A 26,721-nucleotide genomic window follows, 5' to 3' on the forward strand; every position below is an offset into this window, starting at 1 on the left:
CATGTCTGGAGAACACTAGAAAAATAAAGGCAATGGTATGGGCTGTCCCAGCCCAGAGTCTCCCACAGAATTCTAGACACAAGGAGTTTCCAAGTTTTGAAACTTTACTGAATACAAAAGTCTGACCATAGTGACCAGTGTTGCATTCACCATAGGCTTGAAAAGGGATCAAAACATTCAAATGTACAAAAGTCACCAGCACCCGGGCTATTTGACATGCTGGTGCCTGGCTTCCAGCCTGGCCCAGTTGTCACCCCAAAGTGAACAGGTGCAGGTGATTCTACTTGCCAGGCACCATAACCAGAATGAAGGAACACCAGCAGCTTCCTAGCTCCAAGTACTAGGTGTAGGACTGCCACCAAGATACCATCAGGGCTGTGATTGAGGGTAGTTTGATTTTTTTTTAAAAAAGAGTGGTTAAGGGCAGGATGCCTGGCAGAAACTGTAGGGCTGCTAGAATTGCTTGAGGAGTGGAAGTTGGGATGGTAGTGGATCAAGGGAAAACAGGCTGAAATCTACCTTCACGTTATTCCGTTCTATAACAAATGGCTACAAGTTCTGCGTGCTTATGATAGTGAGCAGCAAGCCCACTTTAGGGTATGTCACACCGTACATCCATCTATCCACCCTACTAAAAGGTACAACCTCACTACCCATCCAATCTGCTCCACGGAAAGGAAGAAGAGAAATCACAGCTAAGAAGAAAGTCCTGTTGTACCATGCCAGACAGGCTACACATACATTAACCCAGGAAGCACTCAAGTATTCTAATGAGGATTTGTATAAAACACCCCTGTGTACTGGAGTCAGAAAAAAGCATCCAGGGGACAGCACCAAGCCATGAATGGAGGTGGGCAGTGGGCCAGACCCATTAGAGCTTTTACTGGCGATGGAGCTCTCCTCAATTGTAAACCATCTCTAACCTTGGTAGCTGGCAGTCACTGTGAGACCAGACTGTGCCTGGAAGAAAGGCTCAAAAGGCAGTAGTCCTTCAGTCTGTGAGAAGAAGCAAAGAGCAGCCACCATACCCTTGGAATCTTTCAGGGGCACAGCCTTGCAAAAAGTTGAGGGAGAGGATGGACTCTGCCAGAGACAAAGGGAAGGTCAAAGCCCTACACAGGGCTTCTCTGCTCTCAGGGCCTTCCTCAGCAATTGGGAGCTTGGCTCTGCCCAAAATTGAAACACCGGACCAAGCATGTAACACACATTCATTCTCCAATCTGAAGGGCACTGTGGAGAACTGACTAGTGTTAAGGAGCTAGTCTTCAGCCAAAGGCAAGGACGAGACAAAGATATGCCCTGAGCCTTTCCCCTTTTCCCATGAAGGAGGCAGACAGGTTATCCAAGTCAGGACACAGTCCTCTGAACCGGTCAGGGCTGAGATCCATGTTGCTCCTCATGCATGGGACCACGGGCAGGGCCAAGCAGCAGAGTCAACCCCGAGAAGGGCGTGGCGGCGGTCGGCCAATATCCACAGTCACATTGGTGTACATGGGACGGCGAAACTTCTCCACGAGGCGGTACTGCAGTGAACCAATGCCATCGCGTTTCATGGTCACCTTGGTATTCTGAATTTTGGTGAACCTGCCACAAGAACAAAACAGAACCTCATATTTCACAGTTAACTTTGGCACAGGCTACAACAACAGACCCTCAAATGAATGGAACTAAGGATTAAATAGAACATTACATCATTTGGTGGGATTCTGATCAGTGCATTACATACGATAACATTACATAAATTAATGAAAGATGCAGTAGTCTCTGTAGTTTTCACCATAATGCATTTGTTATTCCATAAGTTCTATACAGGGCTGCCAAAACTAAATTATGTCATCTGAACCACTGGTGAAATCTAATTTTTTTTGCCACCGTTTCTGTGGGCGTGGCTTGGTGGGGTTTTTTTCATGTGATCGGGTGGGCATGGCCAACTTTTTCCCACTTTTTAAAGCATTTTTTTTACTGCCAGTTTGGGTGAAAAGATAGGGGAAAAATGCTTTAAAAATGGAAAAAATGGTTCTGACGATCATCTGGATCAGCTATGAGCCGTGCGATCATCGGATCCACTTTATTTCACTTTTTAAAGCATTTTTTCCCTACCTATTTGCCTGAACCAGCAGGAAAAATATGCTTTAAAAAGTGAAAACAAAAAAAGGTTCCGACAATAGCACGGCACAGTGTCACCGAACCTTTTTTTTCACTTTTTAAAACTTTTTTTTTACTATTGATTCGGTTGAATCAATTCTGCTACCGGTTCCAGTCAGAACTGGTAGCATTTCACCCCGATCTGAACGCATGGGGACAGAATTGCTATTCAAAACTCTCCATGGAGTCCACAACATTCAGGAAAGAGATACAAAAATCTTCCTCAAATGATGTACCCTGATTGGAATTCAAAGTGAAATGGTTGGCAAGAGAACAGTAAAAACTGATTATATTTCAAGATTAGAGTTGAGAGTAATTCAATCCTGGCTCTCTTATCGGATAAACAAAGGGAAACCTATGTAAATCAATATCAAATAAATGCCATCCTAGTTATCCCACATTGCCTATTCTCTACATCAATGGTCCCCAACCTTTCTGGCTCCATGGACCGATGGCAGTGGTGGTGTGAAGGGAGGGGATGGTTTTTCACATGCCACCTAATCTTGCTGATGCTCAAATGAAGCTACGCGTATTTGCCCACCACTTGCAGAGCCCAGTTCCCAAAGGGCCACAGACTGGGCTACGGGATCCCTGCTCTATATACTAAATTCTAAGGAAGTCAGTTCAAATCCTTTCCTCCATGAGTAGACCATAGCTTTATTCTAATCATTGATACATGTACATATATAGGAGTGAAAGGCAAATGAGAGTAGAATGGGAAAGAGAAGACTTGAACAGCATAAAATTCCCTTCAGAGACATGTTACAGCGGGGAAGTACAATCTAAGACTCAAGGATATAACTTCGTACCTCCTTCCAAAGTTTTCAGCAAATTCTATTTTTCAATGTTGATAGAAGGGGGAACTATTAAATATAAGAGGGTTAAATATTGGTTTTATTTAATTAATTATTTAATCAGATTCCTTTCCCTTTTCCCACCCACTTCTTTATCTTAGTTTCCTCAATTTTTAAATTGTGGTTTTAGTTTTATTTTCAAAGGCTGTGGTCCTTATCCTCTTCTCTCAAAATAGTCTGTACTCCTCTGCTACAAGGAGAAACATTAAAAAAAATGTGCACAGTATATCATTTACTTCCCTTTGATAAAGAGAAGATCCTTGAAAGATTACTCCCACAACCTTCCAATAGATGTCAGGAAGGTTACTTTTGCAACAGAAAATTGATCTGCAGTCTGGGGATTGAGAGTATGATGAAAGTTATGAGGATTAGATAGAAAGTCAACACAGATACAGTCTTACCGCTGGGGATTTGGTTCATTGTGCCGATCGCGCTCATGTTTGATCATGCGATAGCGCCCAATGCGAGCGTCAGGACGTGATACTTTCATGCCGTTGAGTGAGATCCTAAGAACAGTATAGGACATAGGTTAGCAAAACAGTGAGCTTCAAACAAGCCTTTAAAATAATGGAATTATTTAACAATATTCTATTCTCTATTCTTCCCCACCACATTTCTGGCTTTCATGAATTGATCAATGAGAAAAAGGTAATTACAAAAAATTCAGTATATATAATTCAATTCAATTCAATTCAACCCTTTATTGTCAGAGTACATCATGTGTACAATGAGATTGGCTGAGCCTCCCTTTGTGAACCTTGTGTCTGTACACACACACACTACAACTCACAGTGAAAGACAAAAAATCCCTAGCCCAATGAATTCTACTAACAATCACCCAGTCCTATTGCTCCATGTGAACTTATTGCATTTTGCGCCGGCCCTGCAAGTCAATCATACTATGTTGTTGAGTTATTTTTCTTCATAACTGCAGAATCATCCCATCCAGCAAAAGAATCAGTCCAAATACTCCCTTTACATCAGGGGTATATGGTCCTGTTCTGGGCTTCAGCCCATTCGGAACTGAGCTGCGAAAGTGAGGTGAATGCACCTGCATATATGAAGCTGCATGTGTAAAAGCGGTGGCAAGCATTAAGCCACCCTTCTCTTCCTCATCATCCCACCATCACCACCTCTGGCAGTCCGAGCCAGAAAAATTGGAGATGCCTGCTGTAGATGCTATATGGAAAAATGTATTACACCAGTGGTCACCAACTAGTGATCCGTGGACCAATGGTGGTCCACGAGAAAATTTTGGTGGTCTGCAGAAAAATTATTTGCATTTTTTATATTGCACTAAATACCATTTATCTTTTTAAAAAAAAATCATATTAATGGTCCCCGGGATTTAAAATTATGAATTTAGTGGTGTCTGAAATCCAAAAGGTTGGTGACTCCTGGATTACAACAACCCACAGAAGAACAAGTACTGGGTGGGCTTACATACCCACCCAGTCTCTCACATACCTGTTAAATATGTCATCATCTTCTCCACCCCAGCCCCAATACTCATTAGGGAAGCCATTAATCTTCAGAAACTGTGTCTTGCTTAGGCCAGAGACTCCTCCAAAGTAGCCAGAGTACGGTAACCTGTAGGGGACAAGCAAGAGAGATGAGGATCAATCGAACTAGAAACAAGTTCAGAAGCATAGATCTAGATGGGCTAGGGAAAGCCTGTTGTAGATTAAGCCCCAATTTCTAAACCATGTGTGTGATGTGATCTATGTCACTTATTGTTCCCACAATATCGTGCTCTCTCTAAATGCTGTCCAATTTCTCATCATATTAATTGGACTCACAGATAGCAATAGCACTTAGGCTTACTTATATACCGCTTTATAGTGCTTTTACAACCCTCTCTAAGCGGTTTACAGAGTCAGCATATTGCCCCCAACAACAATCTGGGTCCTCATTTTACCCAGGGTAGAAGGATGGAAGGCTGAGTCAACCTTGAACCTGTGAGACTTGAACTGCTCAATTGCTGAACTGCAACTAGAAGTCAGCTGAAGTAGCCTGGAGTACTGCACTCTAACCACTGCGGCACCTCGGCTCTTATCAGATTCTATCTGATAAATCCAGGATCATATCCTTTTTTCTTGCTTATTTTCAATGATCTGGAAACACTTGATAATAAAGCTTACAATATGAAATATTCACAAGACATTGCAGCCTAAGTTTTTACATCACTAGTACATAGATTTTGCTTGTATCCATGCCTGATAACAGAATTTTCACACGGGTAGATTTAGGTATGGTAAGTGTACAGTGTGAATTTAAGTTATATTTCATATATGTGCATGCATTAAACAAAAACATATCCAGATTCTGCTTCTTCCTTTACTCTTGAGTCTAAAAATTTCAAAGATCCTCTGGTATCTCAGGAATAACCAGAGTGCAAAGAACTACATTAACCTGCAAGCTCCAGTTAAGAATTTCATCTGAATACAATCTCAAAGAGCTGGTTTTGAAATGTATTAAGAAACAGATGGGAAGTTATGAATATATTATACTATACCAGTGGTTCCCAAACTTTTTTCAGTCCACCGCCCCTTGGTGCTACAAACTGATCCTCAGTGCCCCCCACCCAGTGGTGGAATTCATTTTTTTTTACTACCGGTTCTGTGGGCATGGCTTGGTTGGCATGGCTGAGGGGGTGTCATGTGACTGGGCAGTTTGTAACAGGAAAATTTAAAACCATAACAATTAATTACACAGTAGTTTTGGGTGATGGTTTGTCTTAAAAGACACTTAAAAAGAGCAGCTCGTTTCCTACCAGTTTGCCCCTGGAGTTCATGCAAAACTTGTTTCATCGTCGCCCACGTCGAAATTCCCTTTGGCCATTGTCCTGTGGCCCCCTTCACACCCAAGGAACACCACCCACCACCCCCTTTTTTGTGTCGCCGGAGGATTTTAGTTGCCACACACACATATGGGGATCCCTGGTCCTGGGATCGCCCTTTACACGCCTGCAGAAAAGGGGGCTCCCTGCCTACGGAACGCGATATTGCTGTCCTTGGTGCACAGTGCATGGATCGGTGGAGCGTGCACCGACTGACTGGCTACCCTGAGGAATGCACAGTGTGCAAGAGGCCAGAAGCAACCATTCGACGGGATGGGGAGGGGGAGGACGGGAGTGGCCCATGTCTGCGGCAGGCTCAGGGAGCATGCACGTTCCGAGCCGTGGCGCTCGGTCTGGAGAGGGGGGAGGAAAAAAGCCTGAACAGCATGTGCCTAGCCGCTGCATGGGAGCAGCTCGGTGTCTTCCGATTTAGTTGTTTCGACTCCCTCCCCTCCTCTGCTCGGTTGCGCGCTCTCTGTATGTTTTTCCCTCTCTCTCTCTCTCTCTCTCTCTCTCTCTCTCTCTTGCTGGGTGGTGGTTGAGGTTACTGGTAGTTAGGATCGATTCTGCTGTTGCTTAAGTTGCTGCGGCAGACAGCAGCAGCAACGAGAAGCAGCAGTGGTAGTATCGAGTAGATCAGTGGTTCCCAAACTTGGCAACTTTAAGACTTGTGGACTTCAACTCCCAGAATTCTGGGAGTTGAAGTCCACAAGTCTTAAGGTTGCCAAGTTTGGGAACCACTGGAGTAGATCAACGAAGAAGAGGCATTTATGGCAGGCTGGCCAGCTGAAGCTGCAGGCTCAGCGCAGCTCCTTCTCTGCTGCCCCCCTTACCTCTTAGCACCCTCCCACCCACCCCCTAGGTCATCCCACCGCCCCCTAGGGGCGGTACCGCCCACTTTGGGAACCACTGTACTATACTGTGCCAATAGCATAGTGAAATTCAAATCAAAGTTTGAGTCCATTTGGCAAAGAAATTCCCAATCCATTTACTCACCGGAAACCAAACTTATCCATGGCAACAGCAAAGTGCCGAGGCTGGTCATAACAGCGATAAAGATTCCGGTCATCCATGGGCACAAGATCAACATCACTGAATATGAAGCAGTCATAGCTCTCGTTATCTCTTAAGGCTTCCAGGAAGCCCACATTCAACAGCTTGGCTCGGTTAAATGTGTCTTCACCAAACTGTTTGGAAACATCATGAATGACAGAGTAACTCTAAGCAACATATCCCTATGATAGGTACATTACATTTTTGGCTTGAACTTAATTATTTTCTGCATTGTAAAGAAATTTACGATGATTGAATTTCTGTGTATGATTTTAAATCCTCACCAGTCATCAGATCAAACAAAAGCTTTAACCTGGCTTTTAATACTTGACTATAAATAAAACATCATGACCATCCCTAATTCATAATGTAATACTATCGCTTTCCCAGTATGTTGGAAGCTGTTATCTCATCACTGGAAAAATTCTTCTAGCCCCATTCCCTTGAAGTAAGGGCCAGAAATAATCATAACCACCCCTTCTTTTTGACATTCATTTGGGGACTTTCCCTCTCTCTCAGCTCCTCCATAAACTGAGGAAACTGCCAGGGTAAATGACTGTTTCCAGAGCTCTAATAAGAGTGTGTGTGTGTGTGTGTGTGTGTGTGTGTGTGATTAAATCAAGGCTATTAGCCTTACTAAACAGACTAGACAGAAAACACAGTCAGATAAACTAATTCCACTTTATCGTAAGGTTACATTAACAAAATGTTTCAAGTCTGCAAGTTCTTTTCTCACATATTCATTTTACAGCCCAAAAAACTAAGGAGTGTCTCTTTTGAGCCTCTTGCCCTGCCCATATTCCTGGTGCAAGCTAAGTGCCTTTTATCTGACCATTCCCTTGGCTGTATCTCATTTCCCTGCCTCCCAAGGTCACACTCACATACCATTCCAAGGCTGCAAACTGCCAGAGACCAGCAAGCCTCTCTATTGCTGGTTAAGATAGAAAGGCTATTTCGATCAAGGCCAAATTTAATAATCAAGTTTTTTCCTCATATGACACCATCCTATCTTACTTATCCACCACCCCCAGACTGCTACAACGGGGCTATAATTGACCCTACATTACCTGGTTAATAATGTAGATTCCATAGGACACCTTCTGACGTCGTAGGATTGGATGCAGGTAGTGGAGCCAGTATTTGAGGTGATGCTCGCGGTGGCGGAAAGGTATGAGGATGGCCACTTTCTGTCGAGGCACACAGTCCAGGGGTGAATACTTGCCACCCTCCTGAACATCTGGGTTCTCCCGCTGTACTCTCTCCATGCTCATGGGAGAGCTAAATTCAATAAGGAGTCGCCCCACTGAAGGAGGAGGAGGAGAAGGAGGAGGAGGAGGAAGAAGAAGAAATAATAATTCTGCTAGAAATGCTTCAGTTAACCAACTTCAGAAGAAGAGCTTAGCCTTCTCAATATGAACTTGCCACTTCTGTTAATCAAGATGGGAGGCTACTGCCCTGAAAAGCTCAGCAAAGGAACTTAAAATCCAAACTTATAATGCACTAAGGCGTGTAGTTCAAGCCACTGACATAATATGCCCCATTATTTAAAGTAAAGGTTCCCCTTGCACATATGTGCTTGTTGTTCCCAATTTTAGGGGGCAGTGCCCAACTCCATTTCAAAGCCGAAGAGCCAGCACTGCCCAAAGACGTCTCCATGGTCATGTGATTGGCATGACCAAATGCCGAAGGCGCATGAATGCTGTTACCTTCCCACCAAAGGTGGTTCCAATTTTTCTACTTGCACTTTTACATGCTTTTGAATTGCTAGGTTGGCAGAAGCTGGGACAAGTAACGGGAGCTCACTCCATTAGTGGTACTAGGGATTTGAACCACTGAACTGCCGATCTTTCTGATTGACAAGCTCAGCATCTTAGCCACTGAGCCACCATCACACACAAATGTCACTGCGAAAATTGCATCAGTCATGTCTAATTCAAATTGTGTCATTTGTGTGACGATATCATGTTGCATACCATGCTACTTGATGCGCTTATACATTCTGCAAATTCCCTTTATGTATAATTGGGGCATCAAACTGTCAAGAGCACAATTAACCCACTTGCCTAAATATGTCTTAGTATCTATACTTTTATCTAGGTGACCCAACTGCAAGCTTCCCAATATAGGGCGTGTCATATTTTTCAGCTTTCCATTTCCAAACATTAGGGGTGCTCAAAAGTTGTGACATGCCTTGGGGATTATAAAGATATTTTGGTTACTTTACTGTAATTTGGATGTGCTTGGTAAGGAACTACAAAAATATCATAACTTTTTAGCATTTTAGTCGTTTCATTTAGCAATGACTCACAGCTGCCCTGCAAATGGGCAGGGTTATCAATGAAAGCAGCAATAGGTGTGAATAAGTACAATCACTTCCATCTATATAATATGAAGAAAAACATTTCCCCCCTTATCTTCTCCCAAGAGGATCCAGCTGGGGTGATCAGAATAGTGGAAACTACCATACTCTTCCTTCTCCATTATGCCAGAATTCTAAGAAATTGTAGTTTAGTATCTTTTCTGAATAAACCCCTGAATGGTTCTTGAGAAAAGGTTCAGTTAACAAATTTGAGATGACAGATGGGTGGTAATCTCATTCTAGAGCAACAGTAGCAATTTGATAAAGGCACACCCATTCAGCGGTGATAAGTACAGTACGAGCACTGGCTACTATCTGCAGCTGAAAATGTGAGATACTATGGCCTCTGTTAAGTTCGTTATTAATTGAAGAGGCATGAGGCAGCTGAGGTAAGAGAACAACTATTTATTCAGTAGAACGGCAACAACAAACGATGTACAGAGATTCAGCACCTCGCCCTGCTTGACAGCTATTTATACTAGAGCTGTCAAGCAGGGCGACCAATAGGAATGCTTAGGCAGCCCGCGCTCAGCCAGCTGCGCCTTAGCCAATCAGGCGCAGCTGAGCTGTTGCTGGCTGTCAGTCGTAAGTCGAGGACTTTAGAACTGGTCGCAAGTCGAGGACTTAGCAGCCTCTAAAACTAAAATGACAATGTACTTTTGAGCAGAGGATCAGCAGCCACTATTACAGTACTTTTACAATCTGCACAATGCTAAAACATTTCCCTAATTATTTGCAGGTAAAGAAGGAGAGTGCAAAATTGGCTTGAAACTCAACATTAAGAAAACTAAGATCATGGCATCTGGCCTCTCAATTCCTGGCAAATAGAGAGGGAAGAAATGGAGGTAGTGACAGATTTTATTTTCCTGGACTCCAGGATCACCGCACATGTGGATTGCAGCCAAGAAATTAAAAGACGCTTGCTCCTGGGGAGGAAAGCTATGGCAAATCTAGAGAGTGTACTAAAAACAGAGACATCACCCTGCCAACAAAAGTGTGTATAGTCAAGGCTATGGTTTTTCCAGTTGCAATGTATAGCTGTGAAAGTTGGACCACAAAGAAGGCTGAGCGCCAAAGTATTGAGGCCTTTGAACTATGGCACTGGAGAAGACTTCTGCGAGTCCCTTGGACTGCAAGGCAATCAAACCGGTCAGTCCTAGAGGAGATCAACCCTGACTGCTTTTTAGAAGGCCAGATCCTGAAGAGGAAACTCAAATACTTTGGCCACCTAATGAGAAGGAAGGACTCACTGGAGAAGAGCCTAATTCTGGAAAAGATTGAGGGCAGAAGAAGAAGGGGCCGACAGAGAATGAGGTGGCTGGATGGAGTCACCGAAGCAGTAGGAGTCACTGAAGCAATAAATGGACTCCAGAGGATGGTAGAGGACAGGAAGGCCTGGAGGAACGTTGTCCAGGGATCGCAATGGATCAGACATGACTTCACAACTAACAACAATTATTTTCAATCCGTACACAGAGATCCTTATAGCAGGCACTAGAAAACTCCTCAGTTTTATCATCAAAGTTACAGTCAGTCTACTGAATTTTATTAGTTTGACTTATTAGGATGGCTTTGAGTTCTATTTGAAAATATGGCAAGTACTTGGAAGATAAGCCCCACTGAGATAACTCTGTACTTGCTGTCTGCTTTGAGTTCCTAGAAGGATGGGGAGTATATCACAAACCCTGCAATGAGAAAGATTACATCCAAGAGAAAAAAAACATCTAAAAGACAACTCTGATGAAATTAATTCAGTTTTACCATCACCTTGTACATTTTTAATATACTTTGGCAAAGATTAATGCGAATAAAATTTTATGGAATGGGGACAGCCAGAAAATATAGGCAGGCAAGAATTTAGAGTTGTGCTAAAATGGGGAACAAAAGGGTGTCCAAGGTAAAAATAAATTCATTATGTGACCACTTCTTGGTTTAACTCACATGTTTTTCATTGCATCCTAATGACAGGATTGCATTATTTATCCAATTCCATTTGCAACACTGTGCAGATTCTATTTTATGGTTCCCTTCTGCCTCTGAAGTCAAATATCACCTTTCAGCAAGAAGGGATGCCAAGATTCAAGAAAAACAGGGTAAGCAGAACAATGATATGCTCAACCCTGTAATGCTGGATCCTCACAGCAGGCTTTCATTCAAGACAAGATACAAACCAGGCAGGGTTCATTTATAATCTCACCAAGACCAGGTGGCATCTCTGGACAGGGAGGTAAGGGCTTCTCAGTGACGGTGTTGTTGGCCCCAACAGGCTTGACACTTGGAGCCAGGAGCTCAGCACCCAGAGGCCCAGCAGTACCATTAGGCCGAGAGACGTTGGCATAGGGCAGAGAGCGGGAAGAGTTTCGTACGTTGAAGCGGCTGAAAAAGTCCAAGCGCTGGGCGTAGACATCAAAATAGAGAATCATGATGATAAGGAAGTGCAGTAAACATAGGAGAAGTACAGCTTTGCAAATCCTCTCGAGGGTCACTCCCACCAACAATCTGCTCATCTTCTGGACACAGGCTGTTCAGCATCAGGAGAGCACAGCATCGGCAGCTCAGGTCCAAACACCAAGCCTGTTGGGGAAGAGAAAAAGAAGTGAGGAAGGATACCTTTCCCACCAACCACATAAAACTTCTTTTCTTTTATGTTGGATAAAATTAAGAAGACACTGTCTCTCATCCAACCATTATGAATGTGTTTTTTATCTCAAAAGCTAGTAGACCACTCATGTCTTGCAGAATGACTAGGCATGCTTATGCTATGCATCTTGGTTCCAACCTACCCAGATAAGCTCTTCCAATTTACTGGACATCTCCGTCTATAGACAATATAGATCTGTGATGGCAAACCTATGGCATACAAGCCGTCAGCTCCAGCGCGCATGCATGCACCAGCCACCTGATTTTTGGCCTTCAGGAAAGCCTGGGGAGGGTGAAAAACAGGCCCAATGGACCTATCAGAAGTTCGGAAACGATCCATTTCTGGCTGCCAGAGGGCCTCTGTGGGGTTGGGAGAGACTGTTTTCACCCTCCCCAGGCTCCAGAGACTTTCCTGGAGTCTGGGGAAGTGGAAAATGGCCTTCCCCAACCAATCGGAGGAAATACCAAGCTCAGCTTGGAGGCGAGCCATGAGGCGTTTGTGTATGGGAGCGTGTGTGGGGGGGTTGTGCATGCATTCGTAAGTGGGGGGGCACTTTGCATTATGGGTGCCAGCACACACACGTGCACGCGCGCACACACACACATGCTATCGCATGCACGCGCTCGCGTTTTTGGCACCCAACAACAAAAAGGTTAGCCATCACTGATATAGGCAGTTGGGCAGAAGCAAGCCCAGCTGAAAATGCAAAAATAAAAGGCTGTAAGATTGGCTTTTAGCTAGAATACCTATCCAAGGAGTCATTAGTAAAAGATAGAAAGGTAGTTTCCCACTTATCACAATTTGTATCTCAATTGTTCTCTCCGTAATAGCATACATGAAAGGAGAAGGCTATTTTGAACACCGAAAAGGACAAGCTTAAGAATCCCCTAAGGAAATACAGAAATATGGACCTCTCAGGAAGTAGAATTTACCCGCCTCTCCAGTAACAATTGAGATATAAGTTGCATTAATTTCCTACCACTTCATAGCTCCCATAATAAGCCCTCCTAGCCCTTTTCTTTTTGTGGTCTATCAAAGAGCCTGTTGCGCTTTCAAAGGTCTGAATCACACAAAAATGCATAGAAGACAACCCAGAGCAGCCAACCATATCTCTATCCTTCGACAACAAAAAATGTATCTATAGCATTTGGATTTGGAAGGAAACAATTTGCAAGAGGAGTCTGATTAAAAAGGAGCTGTTCCATTCCCATTGCCTAGATTTCAATGTCCTGAGCTGCAAGTCTTTCATTTTTTACAGAGAGAGAGAGAAAGAAAAGGATAAGCGAAAATGGAGGCACAATTGAACATGCCTGAAATACACACACACACATACACACACACACACAGAGTATATTTGTAGTCTGTCACCCAGCTGAATTTCATGTCTAAGGACTAGAACTCATCGTCTCCTGCTTCCTAACTTGGTGCTTTAACCCCTAGATAAAATTATCTCTCATGTCTTATTACATTTTCTTTTGTCTTTCATTTAGTTTGCAAGATAATAGTAAAAAAGCAGAGAAGGAACATAAGATACAGGCTCCATTTTTCAGCGATGACTTGGATGCTTCTATGCATATTGTATTGGTTGTTACCGTTGCTCATTTTTCAATTCTTATTCATTTATTTGATGGAGTTTTTATGTACAAATCTAATTTAAAAATGAGTAAATAATGGGAAGGAGGTTTGCTTCAGGATTATGACCTGCAATGTGAGTCAAGTATCACTCTCTAAATAATGCACTTCTTTGTTCCTCTTTGTCTTCTGATTATAGTAGGAGGCACGAAGTAGATCTGCTTATTCTGAGATTAAGAAAGAAGTCTCCATAACGCTCAAGTGCATTTAATAACAAAATTCTAGTAAAGTTTCACTGGATTTACAGCGATGTAAATTTACAATACAAAGAATGGAATTTTAAAGTATAACCCCACTGATACTGATTTGAAACCACTTAAGGCAAAATAAAACAGCCTCTAATTTCAAGCTAAGCATACAGTTAAATTAAACCAAATGGCTGCCTGTGTGCCAAACAAATGCTCAGCCTCCAGTGTTAAAAGCCCTATGACACCCCTTTCCCTCTTTTTGACTTTATTCTGTGGGAATAAGAGCAGAAAACATCTCCTACAACTGAGCAGGAGGACCATATGGTTGAGGTCTCATTAGCACCAGGATATTCACCTTCAAAGAGAATAAGATTCTCAAAAGTGGTTGGAAGCTAACTTCTAACAGGAAAAAGACAATCAAGTGTAGAAAGGAATAAAGGAGTGCAATTAAAAGGCTAAGTCAGCATCCCACAGGACAAGAAAGGAAAGAAACAACATATTGTTAAAAGCAACGCACAGCAGTTAATGGACTGACGGGAGAAAAGGGAGAGATAAAACGAAGAAGAGAAAGACGGAGTGGAGAAATGGATTAGATTCAGAACAGAATATTTTCCACCCCCTGAACTCCAGGAATGGAGGTGAGAAGAAAGCCCAGCTGTTGGGGAATCCTGTCAACAATGTGCCACGGCTGGCTGGGAAAGAAGCAGGAAGGGACCAAGAGACAGCACTGCAGCAGCTGTGATGTGGAGCTCACCCTGATGAAGGACCATCATAATTAATTCATGATAATAATAATATCCTCCCACCAAATACAAGAACATCAGCCTCACTCTTAGCATTCAGAAAACTTTTCAAAATGGAGCTTTTAAAATATGCATTTAGAACGAAGGTGAGTCTGAGAGATATGCCTGAGTTGAGATGACTCTTGCTGTTTAGTGTCAGGTTATAAATTATTATTACCACATTGAATCTAAATTGACAGCATTATTATTATTGATATGTCTAATAGTTGAGATATATTTTGTCTGGTATGTTAGGCTGTAAGACACATATAATATGATCGAAGCAGCATACATGCATTTGTAATAAAAATAATCATAAAAATGGTTATTATAAAATATCTACATTTCCTCTCCTTGACTTCTCATATTGTTTATCCAGTGTGCTGTGGTTTTTTTTTAAAGTAACAGAAAATCTTGTCATTATTTGAGGATGCTTGGATTGGCTTACAAAGGGTGGGGGGGGGAAAGCTGGTATGAGAAGGCTGCTTTCCAGGTAGAAGTAGAAGGACTACAGAGATGTCCTCTTATTCATCTGAAAATCCTCTTCAAATCTTTGCAGATCTATTCATCTTCAGAAAGTATGAGTGGCTGGTAGAATTGTGCCAGATAGGATGGTCAACCATGCAGGCTATAAAAGAGGCTGTGCAATTGAAGAAAGGCTCTCCATTGCCCAAGGTGGAATATTTAAGCTTGCAATACAATGGAGCAATTTCCAAGCAATCTGAGAAAAGGGATTTTCTACTGAATGCCCATATGGCCTTTGAAACACAGAAACAGACTTGCTCTAAACTGGGGGATGTCAAACTTGATTTCATTGAGGGCTGCATCAGGGTTGTGTTTGACCTGCGGGGTGCAAGGGTATGTGACCAGCTCGACGTCACTCATGTCGGGGGCACCTGTAGTAGCCCAAGTGCTCTGCCAGCGAAAACGGGCTCCTGAGCTCCATTTTCAGCTGCAATGGCCTCCTGAAACCCTCTGCCAGCAAAGGCAGAGCTCAGGAGGGCCACCCGCAGCCCTCCTCAGCTCCATTTTCCTTGGCAGAGGCACCACCAGTCCTTCACTGTTTCCAGGGCAGCCCCGCGGGCCAGATCTAAGCACCTTTGAGTCTGACACCCCCCTCTAAACAGTATTACTCCTCAGTGGCTTCTTGTTGTTTTTCTAAGAAGCTCTAGAAAAAGAAGTGGATGAAGAAAGTTCTAGAGTGAAACTTGTAGAAGATGAGAAGCAAATAAGATTGGACATGGGCATGAGATCAAGAAGGAATTATTTCTCCAAATTTACTGCATTTGTAGAAGAACATCACCAAGGCATTATCCTAAAATGGTTCCATCCTTCCTGAGCAGGTTTCAGTTGGCCAATATTGGAGAAGTGGGGGAAGTTAGGTTCCTGGGTGCTACTCAAGGCTTGATCCGCTCCCTCAGCTTGTTGAACATGTATATAAAACAGCTGGGAAAGGTCACTTCCCAATTCAGGATAAGATATCATCAGTATGTATAATATATCCAGTTACATATTCATACATATTCATCCTTGGCCTAAATATCTTCAAGACCACTATCTTGTATACGTTTTTGCCTACCCAATCTGAAGCCACCATAAATGACTACGGAAGGAACACAGTGTTAAGTGATGCAAATGGAGGAAACTGAAGGCAGGGATTCTTTGTGAGGGGTTTCCTTATCTGGAATAAGGTAGCTCTCACAATCTTGGCTTTCCAGAAGCTTGTAAAAATCTGGCTGTTCTGGCAGGCCTTTGGGATTTGAGTCCCATAGAGCTTCTGGTGCCAGAAATATTATATTAAATATTTTAATATAATCATATATTGTATTTCTTATGGGATGTGGTGGCTCAGTGGCTAAGACACTGAGCTTGTTGATCAGAAAGGTCAGCAGTTCGGAGGTACAAATCTCTAGGGGTGCGTAATGGAGTGAGCTCCCATTACTAGTCCCACCTTCTGCCAACCTAGCAATTCGAACCTATGTAAAACATGGAAGTAGAAAAATAGGATCCACCTTTGGTGGGAAGGTAACAGCGTTCCATGTTCCTTCAACATGTAATCATGCCAGCCACATGACCACAGAGACGTCTTCGGACAGCACTGGCTCTTCGGCTTTGAAACGGAGATGAGCACTGCCCCCTAGAGTCAGGAGCGACTAGCACATATGTGCAAGGGGTACCATTACCTTTACCTTATATTGTATTTCTGCAATTGAACTTCTTGTTACTATTGCATTGACTGTGGCTGTGGCTTTTATATACAGCTGAAGTACCTTATAAAAGAATTAATAATCAAAATAAATAATCAACTGTTATTTCAGGCAAAAATGGCTAATTTCAAAGCATTTAATTAATCAATCAAGCAGGTTCCTGTGCAGTATACTTAATTATTACCATTCCACTTCCCATTTTCAGTATTTTTAAAAATATTCCTGAGTAATATTAGACAGCACTTGTTTTCCTGCTGAAAAAGAGTGAGATTAATTCCTCATTTATTCTTAGCATTTTTACAAATGTTTTTGCCAGTGATTTCTGTGAGCCTTAAAAAAGGTTCCAGAGTTCACATTCATAACTAAAAATAATGGCCGTTTACATGATTATGATTATAATTAAAGGACTGACAGAAATGTATCTTATTCCTTTGATATCACAAGCACCTTCCTAACATCACTTCCAGAGTCAGATTTCTTTCAGATCCAGCCTTAATGAAACACACCCAAGGAAGAATGGGAGAGTATCAACTTCAAGGAGCGGTGAAGCATCAATAACCAGTCAACTGTCTTACCCACCAGTATATTTCACTCAACAAAGAACTGTCCAAGAACAAAAAGCAACCATATCTTGATGCAATGGAGAATGGGGGGAGAGAAGAACCTTCTGTACCTTTTCAGCTTTTTAATATTAGATATTAATGTCCATCAATTCAACCACTCTCTTAAATTTCATGTGTGCAAAGGGCTGCACTCTAAGAAGAAGCAGGCCACTGAGAACATATCAGCATCATCACCAAGCAGCTACTGTAAGCTATTGGACCAATGCTTACTCACAACGCAGACTGAAAACTCCAAGCTCAAAAGTAGTTTGCCAGTTTGCACTTTGTCCCTTCTAGAGGAATACACTGGTGTCTCAGCCACTAAGTGACATATCCAGAAAGGCAAATTTTACAAAAATCTTTGAGGAAGCTATTTATATAAGCAGGGCCATTTTAACCTCCACTATTAGAGGAAAATCCTCTTTAAATTAGTTGAAATAGTGAATCAAAATGCATCTAGAGGTTTCCTCCTCTGTTTTTATTTTCCTAATTAATTATGTAATTATATGTTCCAATATTAAAATGAAGCGAAGGCGAATTGTGAAAAACACAGGACTGTCTTTGAAGGGTTTTTGTTGTTGTTGCATCGTTAACAATCCACTAATGGAATTGCACTGTTACTTGGCTGCTCCTGGGTTCTGAATAATTTAGCTGGAAACTCAGCTTTCTCTTCTGTACAGTGATCAACAGAAGAAAGGCTCCAATAACTAGATGACATACAGAAATATTCAGGTTAACTGTGAAAGCCAAAAACCATTATGAGTCAAATGATGTTCCTTGAAAATTGACTTGACATTTGTGCTTCTAGTTACCAAGTTGGGAATGGTACCTTTGAAAGCAGATACTTGTAGGAAAATAAGCCATTATATACAAGAAGATGTAAGAAGTCACAAGTAGTGCCGAGCTTTCTGATTTTCAAACACCTGCTTTTCTAGGCTAAGACCTCAGCACTCTTTAAGGAAATCTATTCAGACTTGGTGCTCCAGTCCAGCAACGCTTTTTTTTCCACACGAGCTCTTGAAGGGTGCAAAATAATTTGGCTTCAGAGAAACCCAGAATCACGTGGCAACACAGAGAAAGATAAACTGCTACCAACCAAGTGCTTAAAGTACATTGATTCAAATTCCAACAGCAAGACCACTCTATATGCAATAGGCAACCTGGTAAACAGAGCCATGCTGTATGATTTCCTCCCCCCTTTCTTATCTTCACTAGTAAAAGCCTCTGCTTTTTGTCTTTTTTTAAAAAAAGACAGGCTAGTTAGTTTATCCAGGAAATCAGAGGCAGAACCTGGGAATCCTCTGACTATTGGGTACCCATAAGGAAAAAGACCCCAAAAGGAATCCTGCCAGAAAGGAGAAAGAGGGAAGGAAAAATGTTCGCCTTTCGAGTACCAAAGCCCATTCAGGGACAGCCCAGACACAACTCCAGCCATCCTTGATTACAAAAATCAACTTGGGGGCTTGTGCAGAAGCCATCTTGGGGGAAGGGGGGGAAAGAAACGAGGCTGGTTGGGGGAGGGGCTCAACTCTGAGCATCCTAGAGATACGCACTTCCAGAAACAAGCACACCTTTTTACACTCTTTCCCAAGCGCCCACACGTTGTCTGCCTGTAAACATACTTCTGGGCAGAGGTAGGTAGTCCGGTTTCTCCCATCTACCTTGCAAGAACTTGCACCCATCTACTCCCTACAAAACACCTACGCATAAATAAATAAAAACCCTAAGTCCTTACACGGCGGCCGCTTCAGTCAACTGAGGATCACAAGAGAGCCTACTAAAACATCGCCCGGGCATGGATGAAGTGCCAGCCTGAGTGATGCGCTCCAGAATGGCAAAGAGGAATCCATGCCACCGTTCGATGCTAGTCCCCCCCTCCCGGAGAGACAGACATGATAGAAGGAACACACCCAATCCCCCGTCTCGGCGACAACAAAAGAAGGGTGCCGGACCAGAAAGAAAAGGGCAAGGTTTCCTCCCCACTCCTCCTCCTCCTCCCCCCGCCGGGGTTTCCCCTCTTCTCCCCTGGATTTTCCCTATCCCCCTTCAAACAGCGAGAGGGACTCGGCTTCTTCCCTGGCCCCGTTCGGTCCCGCTCACCGCCTGCTCGTTCCTGGCCGATGCTGTACGCTCTTGATGCCGGCTGTCTCTCGGCGCCCGGGCCGGGCGGCTCAGGGGACGGCGCGGCGATTCCCCCGGCCCCAGCCCAGCCCGGCCCGGCCTCACGCCGAGCGGCTTCTCGGCCACCAGTAAGGGCGACCCCTGCGCGCCATCGCGGGCAGCACAGCGGAGCTAAGGCGGGAGACCGACTGATGGCCAGACGAGTTGCGGGATCAGGCCTGCTTGGGCGCGCCGGCAGCTCCGCCTCTTTGCCCGCTCAGCGCCGCCCCTGCCAGCCCCTGCCAGCCGTTCTAGCGAGCCTGCTCTTTTCATCGGCCCCATTTAGTTCATCCGACGGGGGGGGAGGGGGGCTAAGGCGCTTCTCCGAGGAGTCACGTGATGGAAGATGGTGGAGCATCTCTGACGCTGGTGGGAGTCCGGACTCTTTGAGAAGACCGGAATTCCCGGTCACAGGAATCAAGCAAGAAAAGATTTATGGGAGACTCCCTACCCTTCTGCTTCTCTTACCGTTCTGGTATCCATACACATCTGGCGAGCTTTATATATATATATATATAGCTTGAAATAGATCTATACTAGTCTCCCTTTATTTATTTATCAGCACAAATAAAACACACACACACACATACACACACACACACACACACACACACAAAATTCAACCTTTTCAATCAGAATAGAGCTAGAAGGGACCTTGGAGGTTTTCTAGTCCAACCCCCTGCTCAAGCAGGAGACCCTATACCATTTTAGATAGGTGGCTGTCCAGTATTTTCTTTAAAAACCCCAGTGATGAAGCACCCACAACGTCTGAAGGCAAGCCGTTCCACTGGTTAATTGTCCTCACTGTTAGGAAGTTTTTCCTTAATTGCTTCTCTCCTTGATTAGTTTCCATCCATTGTTTCTTGTTTTGCCTACAGGTGCTTTGCAAAATAAGTTGACCCCCCCCCCTCTTCTTTGTGGCAGCTCCTCAAATACTGGAATACTGCTATCATGTCACCTCTAGTCCTTCTTTTCTCTAGACCTGCCATGCCCAATTCTTGCAACAGTTCTTCATGTTTTTGTCTCTAGGCCTTTAATCATCTTAGTTGCTTTTCTTTGTACTTTTTCCAAAGTCTCAACATCTCAACAACCCTACATGAAACTATAGAGCATCACAGCATATCAAAAAGCAATCCAGGATGAATTTAGCTTCAGGGAAAAGTGTATTTTCTTTATTTCAAAATAGCCCCCAACTTTTCAGTCTAGTAATTAAAAAGAAGGAATTCTCTTTTTTTTCACAAAGTAACCATAAACCTTCCAAAAATGAACAACTACATCTAACAAATCTACTGAAGCTTTCTTTAGACATTCAGTTGGTGATGGCAAGTCATGGGCCCATATTTCTGGAGAGAGAAACAAGGTAGCTAAAGCTACAATATGTTGCCAAAGTAAAAACAAAAGGAGATTTAGTGTGGTATTGGGAATTCAGTGATCTTTCAGATATAGGTAGAGACATACTGAATTCATATTTCACCTGAAATAGTGTTCAACTTCCCCCCCCCCAGTGTCAGTGGTGAAATTCAAATTTCGGTTCTGTGGGCGTGGCTTGGTCGGCATGGCAGGAGAAGGACTTACTGCAAAATCCCCATTCCCACCCCACTCGGGGGCTAGCCAGAGGTGGTATTTGCCAGTTCTCAAACTACTCAAAATTTCCGCTACTGGTTCTTCAGAATCTGTCAGAATCTGCTGAATTTCACCCCTGCCCACTGTGTACAATCTTGGTAGCCTCGGCCATCTGTCATAGTTACTCTCTGGCTCAAAAGAGCTCTGGTGTTTTGGCCCATGACAACTTACCATATTTTTGGAGTATAAGACACACCCTTTTCCCTCAAAAAAGAGGATTAAAATCTGGGTGCATCTTATACACTGAATACAGCATTTTTGGCCTACCGAAACCCCGCCCCCTTTACAAAAATGGCCATGCAGAGAGTTTGGGAGGCTTGCAAAGTGCTCCTGGGGGCTGGGGAGGGCAAAAATGAGAGCATTCTACAAGGCTCCAAAAGCCTCTGCATGCCTTTTTTTTTTCAAATACGGCCCATTTTTGCGAAAAACAGGCCGTTTTTTGCTTGTTTTTGCCCCCCCAACCCCCAGGAGCACTCTACAAGCCTCCCAAAGCTCTGCATGCCCCCCTATTTTTTTGCAAAAAAACGAGGTGTGCAGAGGGTTGGGAGGCATGCAGACTGCAAAAACTTTTTTAAAAAATGTACCTTTTCAAAATCATGGTGTGTCTTATACTCCGGTGGGTCTTATAGTCTAAAAATACAGTATATTGGCATTCATCACTATTCTTTTTACGTTGGCAATCCATCCTACTAACTTGTTCCAGCTAGCATATTTTAGCTTGAAAGTGGTGTTAACAAGCCAATAGAAAGCTTGGGGTTATTTGGTGAAATAACAGGAAAGAGAAGACTTTGGGCCTTCCAACCTGGAGTTTGGAAGAATTAAAAAGACTTTAGAACAGAGGTGGGCTTCAGGGAGGAGCCAACGTCGCAACAATACATCGTGCGGACTTGACAGTCCAAGTCCGCCAATGACACTTTTTCCCCTGGACGGTCCGGTAGGACCTAAACCGTCCCAAAGAGATGGTGACTAGGAAGACAAAACCTTGCTGGTCACAGGGACATCGCAAAGTCCCTGGTCGACCCAAGGAAAGCGCTTCCAACCGGCAACAAACAGGCGGCCCCCAGGCTGACATAGTCAGAGACGACTCCGGAAGGAAAGAAGAAGTGAAAGTGTTCTATCTGGTGAGTTTTTTTTTTACTTTCAGAAGATTGCCCTAAGAATTTTTTTTCCTTTAAAGATATTAGTCCTCTAAGTAAGAATAAAGCGGCGAATTTAATTTTTATTGGACTGTTTTAGAAAATTCTTTACTTTTGCTTGTAACTATCTTTTGTGGATTGAAGTGATTGCAATGTTTCCTGTTTCTCCGCCTGAAGTGAATGGACTGATTTTTTCTTTCCTTATTTTTTACTACCTTAATTCTTTTGGTTTAAACTAAAAAAAAATTATTTTAACAAATTCCTCCTTTTATTTGTTATAAAAGCATATTAAAGATACTTGAAGAAAAGGTATATATACATATACACATACACACACACACACACACACACACACACACACACACACACACACACACACACACACACATATATATATATATATATATATATATATATATATATATATATATATATATATCCTGTTATCGCTGATAACAGGATGAGAGCCTGTGGCCTAATGGCTAAGATCTCTGCCTAGTATGCCTAGTGTGCAATATAGCCCAGGTTCAAATCCCAGTAAGGGTATGGCTAGCTGATGAGAGCTAAATAGCTTTAAATAGATCTATACTAGTCTCCCTTTATTTATTTATCAGCACAAATTTTAAAAAAAACCACATATATATATATACATACATACATACATACATACATACATACATACATACATACATACATACATATATATATATTAGATTTTTACAACCCCCGGTATGCCCAAATATGGGAGGAGGATCACTACTTCCATTCTCTGTCCTTCGGCTCGTCCCAAGAGACCATCCAGGCAGAAACCCAATATTTTTATTGTTGCCTTTTTGTTATATACATAAATACAACAAATATGTGTGTGTGTGTGTATTGTAACTCTAAATAGATACCTATCACCCTGGCTTAGCTGATAAGGAGTCGAACTCTGTGGCTTAATGGTTAACACATCTGCCTAAGATGCAATACAGCACAGGTTCGAATCCCAGTAAGGGTATGGCTAGCTGATGAGAGCTAAATAGCTTGAAATAGATCTATACTAGTCTCCCTTTATTTATTTATCAGCACAAATACAACACAAAATGTAACAAAGGCAACAGTAAAAATATTGGGTTTCTGTCTGGATGGTCTCTTGTGATGAGCCGATGAACAGAGAATGGAAGTAGTGAACTTCCTCCCATATTTGGGCATACCGGGGGTTGTAACTCTCTCTCTCTCTCTCTCTATATATATATATATATATATATGTATGTATGTATGTATGTATGTATGTATGCATGCATGCATGCATGCATGCATACATACATACATACATACATACATACATACATACATATATATAAAGTTGAATCTGCCAGTCGGAAGCCTGAGCCTGAAGTTTTTTTTCCTGAAATAATGTATCCTTTGTTCACTCCTACTTGACTTCACTGATTTTGCAAAGGAAGGCTTTGGAACTTGTTTATAAAACCTGATAAAGACTCAAGAGCACGAACAGTGCTTTGCAGGTGCGTTTGGAAAATATTTTGGCAAAAGAAGGAAAAGGAAAGAAAAAGGCAAGAACCCTAATACTTTGAAAACTACAAAAGAACTTATGCTTAAATATAGATATATTCTCCAAGAAACTTTCCCTTTTTGACAGGCTAGAGTGGCAGAGATGATCAGATTCTTTCTTTTTCTTTACATCTCTTTTCTTTTGGAAAAATGGATTAATATTCAGATGAGGAAAACTTAAAAGTTCAAAATATCCTGGATGGACTTCAAAATATCTTAGAAGTATTTGAGAGATTTGACAAGAAATGGGATAGACTATGGGGTATCACAGTAAAAGATTATGGAGTTGGACCCCAAAAAATTAAAGAAGAGAAGGAAAATACAGAAAACAAAGATAAGATAACAGATGAACTTAGTAATGGAGAAAATGTGAGTGAAAGTGGAAAGAAGGGAAGCTGAAAAAGTGACTTTGACAATTTGGAGCTTTACCGCAAACTTCAAGATCTAGTAGGAAAAAAAAGAGCAAAAAGAATGGAGTTAAGAAGACAAACCTATCTAGAAATAAGTTTGATAACCAAAGTTAAGCTTATGTTAATAACAACAAAACTACATGAGAGATCTTCTAAGCTACAAAGTGCGGAGAGAAGTTCAAAACTCTGGAAAGGAGCTGAAAAGAGAATTGCCACAACAGCAGGCGAGAGAAATAAGACCATTCCGCTACTGGAAAGACACTGGTTGATAATGCTAGTTGATGATAAAAAAAACTAGCCAATTTTTGATGATTAATAAGTAGGGATTTAAGTATCTTGTAGACTGTTTTAGATTATCATTGAATGTTTATTCGTTAACATATAATTTACTATGATATTAATAATTAAATGATAACCTTAATTAAGATAAATAATTGGGCCATAAATTCTAAATTGGGATCTGGTGAAAAGACTTATAAATTTTACTAACAAACCTTTGTCTAGATCTTGTTATGAGGGTAAATTAATCTGGGTCAGAAGAGAGGAGATGTGATACAAACAGTAAACAATTCATTTTTCTTTCTTTTCAACTATAATAACAATAAGGAAATGTTAATGGATACTTTTGGTGATTATTAAGTACAAATGTTAACATGTCTTAGAGTGTTCTAGATTCTAAATGTTTAGTTTGTTAACATGTAATTAATCAAGATAATAACAATGAAATTATAACCTTAATTAGTAAAATAAACTGGATATAAATTGCAATTTGGGGATTAGGGAAAAGACCTATAAATCTTATTAATAATTTTCTGTTGAGAGCTGGTTATAAAGGTATAACCAGAACCGGTTGTTAAATTATTTGAATTCCACCACTGATTATGGGGTATATTGTATTTCAAAGTATGGATAGAATATCAAAGTGTTCAATAATTTGTTTTCCATAGTGCTGAGGTACGAAGAACTTTCCTAGACTTTCCTTCTTGGAATCACACACTTTATATTAAGTTGCTATGCTTTCCCATCTAATTTAGTTGAGTTTTCACATTTTGTCTTTATTCCCATTGATATATGATATATTCTTCAAAATTATTTCCATAGTAGCGCTTAGCACTGCTTCTGGATTAGAGACATGCGATCATATATTTCCAGTGAAAGGGGATAAATCTGTTATAAGATACAGCTAAAAAAGAAAAATATATTTGATTTGGAAGAAAAATCAATCTAGTTCTGTCTGAGGAAAGACACCATGAAAGCACCATGAATACAGCAAATCAACCATTTCTGAAACATGGTCTAGAATACAACCTGCATCTTTAACAATAGCAGGTAGACTTGCTTTCGGTTTCTGCAATCTTCCTAGAATATATTTAAAGACCATCAACCTTTAATCTTCAACCACCTTATAAAATCTGAGATTCAACTATCTGAGAATCTTGAAAACGTCTGTAGCCTTAGAGTTGACTTAGAACACACATAATTAGCATAATCCCTAAAATATGACATGTTTGCTATTCTAATCTATTTAAATTATTGCCATCCTTATTTTTTATCTCTGCCGAACTGATTTGCCTAAATAAATATATATGCTATTTGTGTTTAGCAAATTAAGGCAAGGTTGATGCAATAGCAAGCCATCCTTTGAATGAAGTTTTCATCCCCTAACACCAGGCATTCTTTTACATTAAGCATAGAGAGGAGAGCTGTTTTTATTGGAACCCAATAAAACATGAAATCATACATCTGTTTTGTACAAAATGTGATGATTGGTTTACGTAATTCGGTATTGTCTGTCCTGATAGTGGCTCTTTAAAGTCCAGATGATTTCCAGCAACAAGAGTTTTCAGGCAGGTATGCTAAGAACTAAATCTATGGGTTCCTGAATTCAAAAATTGCATTTAGCACATTTGGTACTTCAGCCCCTGCTAAAAGATAACAAAGGGAAAAATATCTCTGTTATCAAAGTAGTGGCATTTTTAAGTTGCCATCAAAGCAGGAGTGAAATTCAGCAGGTTCTGACAGGCTCTGGAGAACCAGTAGCGGGAATTTTGAGTAGTTCGGAGAACCAGCAAATGCCACCTCTGGATGGTCCCAGAAGTGGGGAAGGAATGGGGATATTGTAATATCCTTCCCCCAGGAGTGAGTAGGGAATGGGGATTTTGCAGTATCCTTCCCCTGCCACACCCACCAAGCCACAGAACCGGTAGTAAACAGTTTTGAATTTCACCACTGCATCAAAGTAATCTCATCTTGGTATCCTGAGGAATTTTATTTATTAGCTTGTATTTGCTCACTGGCTAAATTACCCTTAATGTCATCAATGTAGTCAATGTGCTTCAACTTTCTGTAACATTTAAACAGATAAATGTCCTGGGCTGAAAAGTTCCTGAAACATCTAACCTTATATACTTCTTGTCCCAGTTTGCACTGCAGCGTCGCTCCTACAGCTTTGATATAAATGAATGAACACAGTGGCTCTAAGCACTTAGCCGACTATGCTAATATTCCTGATCAAATACATTTGAGACCGATTGCA

The 26,721-nt window shown here is 41.8% G+C and overlaps 1 protein-coding gene across 2 annotated transcripts; it reads right to left on the reverse strand.

Annotated features, from left to right (window-relative positions):
• Nucleotides 1-70: 70 nt before the first annotated feature.
• B4GALT2 (beta-1,4-galactosyltransferase 2) lies at nucleotides 71-19,745 on the reverse strand. Of its 2 annotated transcripts, XM_032218827.1 has the most exons (8): nucleotides 19,403-19,745; nucleotides 11,448-11,824; nucleotides 7,959-8,194; nucleotides 6,835-7,025; nucleotides 4,467-4,589; nucleotides 3,401-3,505; nucleotides 2,955-3,008; nucleotides 1,498-1,584 (listed from the first exon to the last, which is right to left on the reverse strand). In XM_032218827.1, exons 2-7 carry the CDS (start codon nucleotides 11,755-11,757, stop codon nucleotides 2,987-2,989), a joined length of 987 nt encoding a protein of 328 aa, XP_032074718.1. In that variant the 5' UTR covers nucleotides 11,758-11,824; nucleotides 19,403-19,745; the 3' UTR covers nucleotides 1,498-1,584; nucleotides 2,955-2,986. The 2 variants fall into 2 exon arrangements, with proteins under 2 accessions (XP_032074717.1, XP_032074718.1); XM_032218826.1 differs by lacking the exon at nucleotides 2,955-3,008 and having other exon boundaries at nucleotides 71-1,584.
• Between the last annotated feature and the right edge of the window lie 6,976 nt (nucleotides 19,746-26,721).

Source organism: Thamnophis elegans, chromosome 5 (genome assembly GCF_009769535.1).
Source record: "Thamnophis elegans isolate rThaEle1 chromosome 5, rThaEle1.pri, whole genome shotgun sequence".
Classification (NCBI taxonomy): Eukaryota; Metazoa; Chordata; class Lepidosauria; order Squamata; family Colubridae; genus Thamnophis; species Thamnophis elegans.

What these genes read in the sequence shown, in the direction of transcription:
- B4GALT2 (XM_032218826.1), bottom strand. Translation starts at nt 11,757, where the DNA reads ATGAGCAGATTGTTGGTGGGAGTGACCCTCGAGAGGATTTGCAAAGCT. An exon ending in GAATCTACATTATTAACCAG is followed by an intron (nt 7,026 to 7,958) that starts GTAATGTAGGGT and finishes GTTTCCAAACAG; the next exon opens with TTTGGTGAAGACACATTTAA. An exon ending in GATGATGACATATTTAACAG is followed by an intron (nt 3,506 to 4,466) that starts GTATGTGAGAGA and finishes TACTGTTCTTAG; the next exon opens with GATCTCACTCAACGGCATGA.